This window comes from Debaryomyces fabryi (assembly GCF_001447935.2).
Source record: "Debaryomyces fabryi strain CBS 789 chromosome Unknown contig00068, whole genome shotgun sequence".
NCBI lineage: Eukaryota > Fungi > Ascomycota > Pichiomycetes > Serinales > Debaryomycetaceae > Debaryomyces > Debaryomyces fabryi.
This window is the reverse complement of record NW_015385494.1, coordinates 42419-53904: the sequence shown is the minus strand read 5'-3', so window position 1 is coordinate 53904 and position 11486 is coordinate 42419. Positions and strand designations below refer to the sequence as shown.

At 39.8% G+C, this 11486-nt stretch overlaps 7 protein-coding genes across 7 annotated transcripts; 5 read left to right on the top strand and 2 right to left on the bottom strand.

Moving 5' to 3' along the window:
• Positions 1-843: 843 nt before the first annotated feature.
• Positions 844-1971, bottom strand: SVF1 (Svf1p; the record flags this gene model as incomplete). Its single annotated transcript, XM_015612120.1, has 1 exon — positions 844-1971. The coding sequence occupies one exon, from the start codon at positions 1969-1971 to the stop codon at positions 844-846; it is 1128 nt and encodes a 375-aa protein (XP_015467083.1).
• Positions 1972-3072: 1101 nt separating this feature from the next.
• On the top strand, positions 3073-4677 carry AC631_03290 (uncharacterized protein; the record flags this gene model as incomplete). The annotated part of the gene is made up of 2 exons (XM_015612119.1): positions 3073-3162; positions 3241-4677. 2 exons carry the CDS (start codon positions 3073-3075, stop codon positions 4675-4677), a joined length of 1527 nt encoding a protein of 508 aa, XP_015467082.1.
• A 237-nt stretch (positions 4678-4914) lies between these two features.
• ARP8 (Arp8p) lies at positions 4915-7455 on the top strand (the record flags this gene model as incomplete). The annotated part of the gene is made up of 1 exon (XM_015612118.1): positions 4915-7455. The coding sequence occupies one exon, from the start codon at positions 4915-4917 to the stop codon at positions 7453-7455; it is 2541 nt and encodes an 846-aa protein (XP_015467081.1).
• Positions 7456-7958: 503 nt separating this feature from the next.
• On the top strand, positions 7959-8933 carry LSC1 (succinate--CoA ligase (GDP-forming) subunit alpha; the record flags this gene model as incomplete). The annotated part of the gene is made up of 1 exon (XM_015612117.1): positions 7959-8933. One exon carries the CDS (start codon positions 7959-7961, stop codon positions 8931-8933), a length of 975 nt encoding a protein of 324 aa, XP_015467080.1.
• Positions 8934-9132: 199 nt separating this feature from the next.
• On the top strand, positions 9133-9621 carry AC631_03287 (mitochondrial 37S ribosomal protein mS41; the record flags this gene model as incomplete). The annotated part of the gene is made up of 1 exon (XM_015612116.1): positions 9133-9621. The coding sequence occupies one exon, from the start codon at positions 9133-9135 to the stop codon at positions 9619-9621; it is 489 nt and encodes a 162-aa protein (XP_015467079.1).
• Positions 9622-9951: 330 nt separating this feature from the next.
• On the top strand, positions 9952-10587 carry CYP5 (peptidylprolyl isomerase family protein; the record flags this gene model as incomplete). The annotated part of the gene is made up of 1 exon (XM_015612115.1): positions 9952-10587. One exon carries the CDS (start codon positions 9952-9954, stop codon positions 10585-10587), a length of 636 nt encoding a protein of 211 aa, XP_015467078.1.
• Positions 10588-10597: 10 nt separating this feature from the next.
• Positions 10598-11371, bottom strand: AC631_03285 (mediator complex subunit; the record flags this gene model as incomplete). Its single annotated transcript, XM_015612114.1, has 1 exon — positions 10598-11371. The coding sequence occupies one exon, from the start codon at positions 11369-11371 to the stop codon at positions 10598-10600; it is 774 nt and encodes a 257-aa protein (XP_015467077.1).
• Between the last annotated feature and the right edge of the window lie 115 nt (positions 11372-11486).

The following is an 11486-nucleotide window of genomic DNA, read 5'->3' as shown; positions in this document are numbered from 1 at the left end:
GAGGAGTCCTCTATTTTTTTTACCAATAATGGCAACTTATTTCTCATAGGCACTGAAGCTTGAATGGGTAATGGGTCAGGTATACTTTCATTATTTCCATCAAGTAGAATTGCTCATATTCTGTTGAGTCGTTTCGCAAATTGTTGCTAAGGCACATTCAATGTCGTAGATAAGAGAGCTATTACGTTATTCACAATGGATTAACAAAGATTCCTAAAACCCAAATAGAAGTTTATATAACCTTGATAGCTAACTACAAGAACTCTTGGATGATGGCTTTCTTTATCTTTTCTCGTAAGTAATAAAGGTAAAGTGTCAAGGTTCATAAGGATATTATGAATTGCAACATATAAATGCGGCTCGTTCTTTTCAAGCACAAAGTCAGGAGAAGGTTATAGGGTACATTGATAAAGTTATTTACTTAGATGTAATTGATATTGGTATACTTAGTAACGAATTGAAAGTTATTCATTCTTTGTTTTGATCTGAGTTTTAAGTTTTATGATTTCAGTTAATTGGAATAATGCAATATTTTGTAATTTGCCGATTTTTGCACAAAACTTCAATTTTAGTAACAATAGATTGAATATTATCAGACGTCTTAGGTACAAAAAGAATGGACAGAGCAAAAACACATAAACCACATAAACCAATCAATTAATCTTTTCGTAACATAAAAATCTTTATTTTCATTAAAAGACTAAACTAAACTATATATCATCATTGGTTTCAGATGATAAAATAAACATGGATCATTAGAAATTAACTAAAATAACGTAATAAAATTAATAATTAAATAAAACGGGAAATACCGATGTAGTGATATAGTCAATGAGTTGTGATTTATTCAGAAATAAATGTAGCTTCACTGTAACTCACACCACTTTCCTTAGTACCATCAATTTCAATTTCCATATCATTGCAGAATTGATAGATATAAGGCCTTGTACCGGCAACACCACTAGCAATATTTTTGATAAATTGTGGAATCTCGGCCATAACATCAACTCTCTCAACTAATGTTTTCAAAGCACCGTGAACTTTACCAACGACCTTTTTGTTATCATCGCTCACACCTTCAAAGTTAAAGGTGATAGATTTAGGAACAGGCCAGCCGACTTCATCGACTTCAGCATTTTCATGTACAATTTCATTGTTAACTGAGCATGACAAAATCTTATCATTGGAGGTCAAAATGGCAATATTCACCTTGGTGTTAGCATAAGATCTTGGGGTCGTGAACTCCATTTGCACGGCACTATGAGATTCAGATTGGAAATTCAAAAAGTTCCATGCCTTGGCAGCGTGGTGGGGTTTCATCCCTTGCATGGCCATCACAAACATTGTGAAGCCTTCAATTTCAAAGACCTTGTCACCCGATTTCACGGTACCAGTCACGGAACATCTAGGCCAGAACAAGTGACGCATCGACCCCCATGGGTTGGCTAAATCATCCCCATAGTATGTGGTACCATTCTCACCAAAAATAACCCCTGGGACCAACTTGACCACGGTCAAATCAACCACCGAGTCCTTGTTGACCGATGACTTGAGCCTGTACAGCGTATTGTCTTTATCTAACTCAATCGACAATTCGTTGGCGTAGAAATTCGATCCTTCGCATCTGAAGTCCTCTAACTTGGTCGATGTCCACAAGTTGTCTTCCTCCTTGCCCTTGAAGTTGAAAAGCCTGAACGTGAACTGCGCCGTCGTATGCACCCCCATAACGTTTGAATGGATCACCTGTGCAAATCCAAGGTACCCAGTCTTCAAACACGAGAAGTAGAACGTCTGAGTTTCGACATTCGTCGATGTTGGCTGAATCCACCCAAAATCTTCAATAGTAGTTTCTCTGTAGCACTTGCTCTCATTGTTGACGGTATCTGTGATAGGATGAATAGCTTCTCTGCCGTATTCTGGTTCTGCAGTTCCTGCGACTGCAGAAAGACCTGATTGAACCCACTTTAACATACTGCTTACTGTTTAGACTTGTATGACTGCCAAAATATCAGGAAGAAAGGGTGTTGATCTTAATATGGGCCATATTGGTAACAGTGAACATCGCAATTCAACTGGCTTACGTCAGCGATGTATTTACACCCGAACACCAAAAGACCATACACCACCACTAAACCTCCCGGTTTGCTACGAGCATCAGACCACCATCAGCGATTCTGACCACAGTCAGACCATAATCTGACCACATTAGGCCTGTACTAATATATGGCTATTGTATGGGTATCCCAGACGATATCGGTGGGTGCACCCTTGGCATCATTGGCCCTGGCCAATGATGCTGTTCCAGCCGTTTCCGATTCAACGGACTAATTTCTGGTGTACTGGTACCTCTGCACAATGCCACCTTCGGAAACTACGTAACCACAGGTTCCAGTTGTAAAAACCCGTACGGTCACTAACACAAACGCACCGCATTCCACAAGCTTGACGTTGTGTCTGAACCACGGTGCGTTTGTGTGAGACCGAGCAGGATCACGGTGGGACCAGAGAGGAGGAACTAAAAATAATCTCTAGAGCCTAGGGCATGTTGGGTCAGAGGGAGGAGTAGAGAATGAAGTAAGGTGACTCATACAGAGGAGGGTTTTTGCATGGGCCACAGTAATTAGTCGAATACAAGATAGTCGTTATTATTAGAGATAGTATAGTACAGTAGAGTAGAGAGAATAATATTGTAGACCAATGTAGAGTACAATGAGTAGAAAATCAGGGTATAAACGGTTCATCAGTCATTAACCCAGACACTTCCGCAGGCTTAGAGAGGTCTGGAAATGTAGGAGTTCCTCTAAAGAGAAAAAAATAAACTCCGAATTTTTAGGGTGAAAAATTACTCCTAGTTACGAATCAGGTTCATTTATGGATATGCCCCTGTAGAATTTTTAGTGAAAAAAATTTATTTAGGGTATAACAGTAGATATAGTTGTTTAAATACGTTATAAGACGTTCATATACATCCCCAAGCACATTAGGCTATTTACAGACCCCAATTACCAGATGGTACCAAGTATATCGATTTTGAAGCGGCCCCCACACAATTATGTCCCACCAGCAGTATCGATGAAATTGAATAACGAGGTGATAAGCCAGTTTAAGACGTGTTTAGCCAAGGGAACAAGACCCAAGTTGGTGGTGAAAGACGGGAACTTTGTATGTATAGTCCACGGTTACCGAAGACCAAGTGGCATGAAAATAGGTTTAGAACGACAAGATTACTAACGATTTTAGACGATTAAGATTTCGGATGAATTGGCGTTTCCTTGTACCAAGATACCGGACAGACCCACCCTAGACGTTTACAGTGGTAATGACGATAGGTACGTACTCGACGGACGTATTGATTCCAAGTTGACGGTGCTAACGGATCCAAAGCAGATCCGGGATCATTTGAAGACCATGAGTCACCATACAACCAAGAAGGATGTTCCGAGTATGGCGGCCAAGAAGATTTCTTCAGAGGTTCCTCATTTAAGCGCATCGGCTCCGTCGTCCCCGTTGAACACGAATCCGTATGTGGTGGATATCAACGACTTCAAGACGGACATTATGCTTAAGTTTCTCTCTCTTCTAGCATTAGGACCAACCACCAAGCAGGCAGTGGTGAAAAAGTTGAAAGTCTCGTCCCAGGATCTAGATCCGTTGTTCACAGCCCACGCGCAGATATATAACCCCAACGACAGCTTTATTAGTGATGACAATTTTCCTAACGAAGATTTAGAGTCTGACGAAGCAGATCACTATATTTTGAAGGATAAGTCCTACAAGGATTTGAAACCATGGGCATGGAACTGGTACTCAGAAAGAGAGAGGCATATGATCATAAATAATATCCACAATGCATTGACCAGATTAGGATATCTGGAAACCCATCCGCTCAGAAAGAAAATCTGTGACGAGCCAGTAGGCACAAACAATGCCAATCAGAAGAAATCTACATTAGGGGGTGGCATATTGATTAGCAAGACCAAAAAATCCCCTATGAAGCGGTCACAAACAGAATCACCGAGACCTCCTTCGGAAGCATTTGTTGCTAAACCAGCAGATAGGCCCAAGCAAAGCGGATCACCTTTGAAGATCACGCAGAAACGGAAGATAGTTACCTCAGCATCTAACTCGGACGAAGACAGGAGTTACAAGAAGAAGAAATCTGACTCCGACTCGCATACGTCGCCATCGTCTTCGATTAACGATGACGACTCCCAAATCTCCATAAACGATGCTATTGACTCAATGGGCAAAAATCGAGCCTTCGCGGCTGAGACTGACGAAGATCACACCAGCCACAAGCGCAAACGTTTCCAATACTACAGCACATTGGCAGATAAATTTAAAGAAAAGTACAAAGAGTACGAAACTCTTTACAACTCATTGAAATCCAACCCGAAGAATTCTACCAACGATAAAAAGCAATTGGTCAGGTTGTTCGAGCTACACAACAATCTATCCGAATGGAAGAGAAAGTTATGGGATTTCGATAACGAAAATAAACTGAAACTAAACATTATGAACTTATCCAAGCATAAAAAAATTCCATCAAAGAGTGCTAATTCCACTCCCATAATTCCTCAAGTGGTTCCATTGGCTTCTGATTCCATTATTAATAGAAGAAATGGTACTAACCACTCAAGGAACAATCCTATTCCAAAATTAACTCTTGATTATTAATATTTTTTTTTCAACAAATTGTTTTCTGGTTTCATAGTCATGACTAGCATATCATACCATTATCTATTTCTACATCTAATCATTAATAGCTTTATAGTTATATCAGGTTAATAAATTTTGCATTTTTCTATTGAACGATTTACGCGAACATGTATTGTCGAAATATTTGCTATAAAACTTGTTATAAAATACTCAAGGAGATTGTGGGAACAACAAAGTTAGAACTGATACATTAAGATGACTAACGAGGTCAGTGATTCCCAAGAAATTCCGTCTTCAGATCCTGTAAAGGAATTACCTCAAATAAGTGAGATTAAGAATGAAGAAGCCTATGATGAGGATTCTTCCAATGAAGGTGATTCCCAAGCGAAGAAAAGAAAGAAAGGGCCAGCACCGGGGAAAAAGCCATCTGCCGAGGTATTACAACGTCGTAAAGAAGGTAGAAGAAAAGCTGCGGCTACTATTGCCAACAATATTAAGAAAACAGGTATCGGTAGATTTGAAGAGCAGAATGGATTCACGTTGACCAGTGTTAAGCAAATTCCTTTGATCAACCAGAAGAATTATTACACCGACTATTTGAAGAAGGACGAACAAGTTTCGTTTATAAGAAACTGGAGAACTGAAAAGTTGTTGGCCCAGAAGCTCAAGAATTTAAAGAAAGACGAACTCAAAAAGGATGATAGTGATGTTAATGAAGCTAAGAACTTTGATGACTTTAACTTGAATGATATTGAGACGGAAATGAACAAAAAGAAGTTTCCGGTTGAAGAAGAGGAAGAAGAGGAAGAAGAGGAAGATGAAAATGAGAATGAAGAGATCAGCGAAGAGAAAGCCAGATTAGGATTTGATACTATTATTATCCATCCAGGATCATCCAATATTAGGATTGGAAGAGCAACCGATGCTTTCCCTAAGACTGTGCCAACGGTGATTGCAGTTCCAAATACCAACAAGCATAACCAGACGGACAAAATCGCACCAACACCGGTAAGAACTGTTAATGAAGAAGGGCAAGTATTTTTCAATGAAGAGTTTGATGAGGTTAAAGAGACCGTCACTAAGGATTTCAAAGCGAGAATGAGATATTACAAGAGAAGAATGCTTCCAAATTCAAGAGAAACTGCGGCAAATTATAATAAAAGACAGGAACCCGAAATGATACCTGATCACAACGATCCCATGAAGAAAGAATGGATTGATTTAAAGGATCCGAAGTATAACAAAAATAGATTTTTTGTTGGTGAGGAAGCATTAAGTTTGCCGATATGTGAAAAATTTACAGACTGGAAATTACGTTATCCAATAATAAATGGTAGATTCAATGAATCATCCGATGATTATGAATCGTGTCAGGAGATCTTGGGAGACTTGAGTAATATAGTAATCGAGTCCTTAAATGACTTAGACATCAAGAAGGCTCAATTAGCCAACTTAAAAGCCATACTTATCATTCCTGATTTATACGATAAAATGCAAGTAGAAACATGGTGTGACTTGTTGTTTAAGCAAGTTGGTTTTGGAAAAATAGGTATAATTCAGGAATCAGTACTGGCTACATTTGGTGCCGGCGCTACAAGCGCATGCGTTGTTGACGTAGGATCACAAACTACTTCAATTGCATGTGTTGATGAAGGGATGGTCATTAATGATTCAAGAATTGTTTTGAACTACGGTGGTGATAATATAACAGAAGCATTCATTAAATTATTGTTACAAAGTCAATTTCCGTACAAAGATATCAACTTGAGTAGCAGAAACGAAGATTGGGAACTTGCACAAACTTTGAAACATAACTTTATAACGTTCCAAGATGCCGATATAGCGGTGCAATTATATCATTTCTACGAAAGAAAACCATACGAAACAACTAAAAAATACGAGTTCAAGGTGTTCGACGAAGTTATGTTGGCTCCGCTTGGATTATTCTATCCCGATTTATTTCAAATCGACAAGACGGCCCATAACAACAAGAAGCTCTTTAGTCCATCCGTTGATCAGTACTCAGGAAAACCCAACAACCCGTACTCGAAGTCACAGGAGAATATCATGAACAAATTAGTCCATTCAGATTTGGCCGATGAAGCATTGTTGAACAGAATCCTTGACGAGAGAAACGACATGAAGTCAGCCAATCCATACTCCAAGCCAAAGCCCGCCAGAACATCTGCTATGGAAGATCCGCATCTTAACTGCTCGACTCCTCTCGAAAAGGCCATTATCGAGTCAATCACCAACGCGGGTGTAGTATCCGACTTCTCCAAAACAAAAAAATTCTACGACAACTTGCTCATCGTAGGCGGAGGATTCGCCAAGGTGTCCGGGTTCGACCTGGTCCTTTCAGACAGAATCAACATCTGGAGACCTAAGTTCTTATCGTCTAGTACCCTCGATGAGATGTTGGACTATGTTTCGACCGAGAGACAAAAGATCGAAGAGTCGCGGTCGCAATTGATTGCCGATTACAAGGCCAGGAAAAAGGGTCCCGAACAGGCGCTTGACGATGTTGAACTCACAGACGATGAGATTGCCGAAATCGACTCGCAGACTCAATTGGTCCTTGATCTCGACCACATCGACTCTATCAGTGACAAGGGATCCGTGTTGCCCGTGAATGTCCTCCCTCCTCCTCGAGAATTCGATCCCGAGATGCTTACATGGAAGGGTGGAAGTGTCTACGGCCGGTTGAAGGTCGTTAACGAGATGTGGGTAACCCAAAATGATTGGGACTTGTTGCAGAGCAGATGTTTATATTACAAGAGTTTGTTTAACTACTAATTCCAACCGGACCCACTTATTTCTCCTCCCCATCTCTTTTGTACACCACGTCTAATAAATCCCGTTTATTGTTTATTCCGATACTGTAGCCCATACTAATGCCTTTCCACCCATACACCTCTATTGTGAAGTCTCCTCCCGGTGCGAATCGGACTCATCTCGTTGTCCGAGGTAGCTAAATGGGACATAATTAGGTGATGAGATTTGCTATCACCACGATATACATAATGAATACACCTCTCTCAGAGAAGCATGGTAGGTAGTAGACACCGACATACTTCCATATATACCCCTACACTATAAATATACCCATAAACCGAAGTAAAATGCAAAAGAATCGAACTTTTTGCACAAAAAGTCCCCGTTGATGCTCAATTTTTTACCCGGGTACGTAGCGCCCGAAAGTTTTTGGAACGACAGGTGTTGAAACAATCAATTTAAATAAACCGTTTCTTCTTAATTATATACAATAAGTTTGAATAGTTTTTAACGATAGATCTAAGATGATGAACAAACAATTTATTCGTGGATTTGCCTCCACCAACCCAGCCAAGAACTATGCTTCTACTATCAAGAACCTTAAGGTCAATGCTGACACCAAGGTGATCTACCAAGGGTTCACTGGTAAACAGGGTACATTCCACGCTGAACAAGCGATTGCTTACGGTACCAAGGTCGTAGGTGGTACCAACCCAAAGAAGGCTGGTAGCACACACTTGGACAGACCAGTGTTTGCTTCTGTCAAAGATGCCATTAACGAAACCGGCGCCAGTGCTACCGCCATCTTCGTTCCACCATCTATTGCTGCTGGTGCCATTGAAGAAGCCATCGAAGCCGAAATTGCCTTGGCCGTTGCCATTACTGAAGGTATTCCTCAACACGACATGGTCAGAATTGCCCAAATGTTGAAGACTCAATCTAAGACCAGATTAGTGGGACCAAACTGTCCTGGTATAATTGCCCCAGAACAGTGTAAGATTGGTATCATGCCATCGCACATCCACAAGAGAGGTAAGGTTGGTGTTATCTCTAGATCCGGTACTTTGACCTATGAAGCCGTTTCCCAAACCACCCAAGTTGGTTTAGGTCAATCCTTAGTCATTGGTATGGGTGGTGATCCATTCCCAGGTACCAACTTCATTGATGCTTTGACCTTATTCTTGAACGACCCAGAAACTGAAGGTATCATCTTGATTGGTGAAATCGGTGGTACAGCCGAAGAAGAAGCTTCTGAATTCTTGAAGCAATACAACTTAACCAGACCAGAAGGTCCAAAACCAGTTGTTTCTTTCATTGCCGGTGTCTCTGCTCCACCAGGTAGAAGAATGGGTCACGCTGGTGCTATCGTCGCTGGTGGTAAGGGTGATGCCAACTCCAAGATCGCTGCTTTGCAATCTGCTGGTGTTGTTGTCGAAAAGTCTCCAGCCAGATTAGGTAACTCCTTATTAAAAGAATTCCAAAACAAGGGTTTATTGTAATCTAGCTTATCCACAAGCTAACAAGTCTATATACACAAAATAAAAGCTATATATCAGTATATCCGTGTAGTTATTACTGTAAGAACCATATATGTCCAATCCTGCATCCAGTCAAAAGTGTTGAGCTTCGACTTTTGATGAAAATTTTATTGATCAAGACCTAACTGTAGCACTATTTAGCATACAACAGGTTTACATAATGTCATTCAGATTATTTGCCAGGCCCTTAATACAAATGCCCAAGTTGGCAGCTCCTAGATGCATAAATCTCACCCCAATAAGACCAATAAGTGCATCTACTATATCATTTAAGACCAACACTTCCACCAGTACCAAAGAGAACGTCCATGACTTGGAAACGTTTTTCAAGTTGATTGGCCGTGACTGCATTGAACATCTCGACGCCTTTGAAAACGATTTACAGAAGTTTTTGAATACTTCGTCCAAGGATATGAAGAACATGGGTATCGATGTTTCCACCAGACGTTACATGCTTAGGTGGATTCACAAGTTCCAGAACGACTTGGAGCCATTGAGGGAGCACAAAAGAGGTAAGAAGAAGAACGGTGGAGAAAGAAATGCAAAGACCGTCTTGGCTAAGAGAAATGCATTAAAGAGATTGGAAGAAAAGGAAAAATTCGAGTCTCAAGAGTTGGAAGCCGAAAGAAAGGGTGAAAGAGAGTTCTAATGCACTTGTTTCCTACTATTTGGTACAAGCATGAGAGTTATCTTGAACCAAACAGACATTCTCATTCGAGTTTGTCATAATCATGTCATAAAAAGCTTTTTTGCAATTGTCGACCAATTCTTCAATTGCTCTATGGACATTCAGTCTATCCTCACAAGACTAGTATATCATTTGTACATAGCTAACTACTTTTAAACAGAGTAAATACAACAACATAAGTCTATAATAAATCGTCGATCGTAGAATTGTTCAATTTTGTGTCATCATCTGGAGTAGTAGGTGTTCTTTTTTGTATCTAGTAAAAGTTCCTATAGTATACTATTACTATTAATGTCAAAGATGAAATTATTAACTAGTTTATTTGCAATCTTATCTATTGCTGTATTATTCTTTGGTAAGCTTATTACTGCTTCCAAAGATTTACCAGAGAGCCCCCCAATTACCCACAAGGTCTTCTTTGATGTGACTGAAGATGGAAAGCCAATTGGAAGAATCACCATTGGTTTGTTCGGTACCGTTGTTCCTAAGACTGTCGAAAACTTTAGACAATTAGCAGTTTCAACCGATCCAAAGTTCGGTTACACTGATTCGATTTTCCACAGAATCATTCCAAAGTTCATGCTTCAAGGGGGTGATTTTGAAACCGGAAAAGGTTATGGTGGTAAGTCAATCTACGGTGGAAAATTCGACGACGAAAATTTCGAATTGAAGCATGACAGACCATACAGATTATCAATGGCTAACTCCGGTAAGAACACCAATGGATCCCAATTCTTCATTACTACTGTTACAACCAGCTGGTTGAATGGTGCACACGTTGTTTTTGGTGAAGTTGTCGATGGTTTCGATGTAGTCGATTACATGGAAAATGTTTCTACAAGCTATGGTGATCGTCCAGTCAAGGAATTAAAGATTTCTGCTGCTGGGGAAATTGCAGTCGAAAAAAGCGCCAAGGACGAACTTTAAAGGACGTAATCTATATTTCATCCTGGTTCACCTTCACGCCCAACGATTCGACAGTGCTTCCTTTGCCGTATAAAGGTATATCTTCTAAATAGGTATCATCATTTGATGAATTAATTACGTTATTTAGTAAATTGTCAAATGCAAGATTCAGTATTTCGTTGTTTAAACCAAGGTTCGTAGATGTTTGGCCATTAGAATTTATATTAGATGTGGTTGCCGGTGTGTTCAACATAGGAGTGGCCGTATTCAATGACACGGTATTGGGGATTGTGTTAGAACTGGATGATATTTCTTTCTCGGCTTGTAAAGTGGGATATGAATGGCCCATATCATGAATATTAAACTTGCTCATTTTGTTTAATAATTCCATCGAACCCTTGATGGATAATACACTCGAAAGTAACCGAGAAGATAATATATCGTAAACCTTAGGTGCTTGGTATATATTGGCTCCTATTATATAATAGTCTTGTTCAATGTTCACCTGTTTTGGACTTAATCTTCTTTGTTTTCTGATGATCCAGAAGTCTGGCTCCCTGGATGCCGCAATAATAAACTCTATACCTGTCATCTCTACTAGTTTCAGCTGTAAATATTTCTGTGGGTTTATATTAGGTGGAATCTGTTGGAATTGAAATTGCATTCGTAATACCTGGTTATTAGATGTTCTATCATAGAATGGTGATTCACTAAAATAATCTAACACATTTCCAGTGAATAATCCGAATTGTTGAATCCATTCGGGATTCTTCCATTGTATTTCGTCAAGTGGTTCTTTCGACATGTTTTATTAGTGAAGAATTACACCGCTTATACTATCATTTTAAATAAATCTTCAATTTTCATATTGCAGCGCACTCACGACCTTACGTTGTCCCAGCCTTATCTACAGATTATTG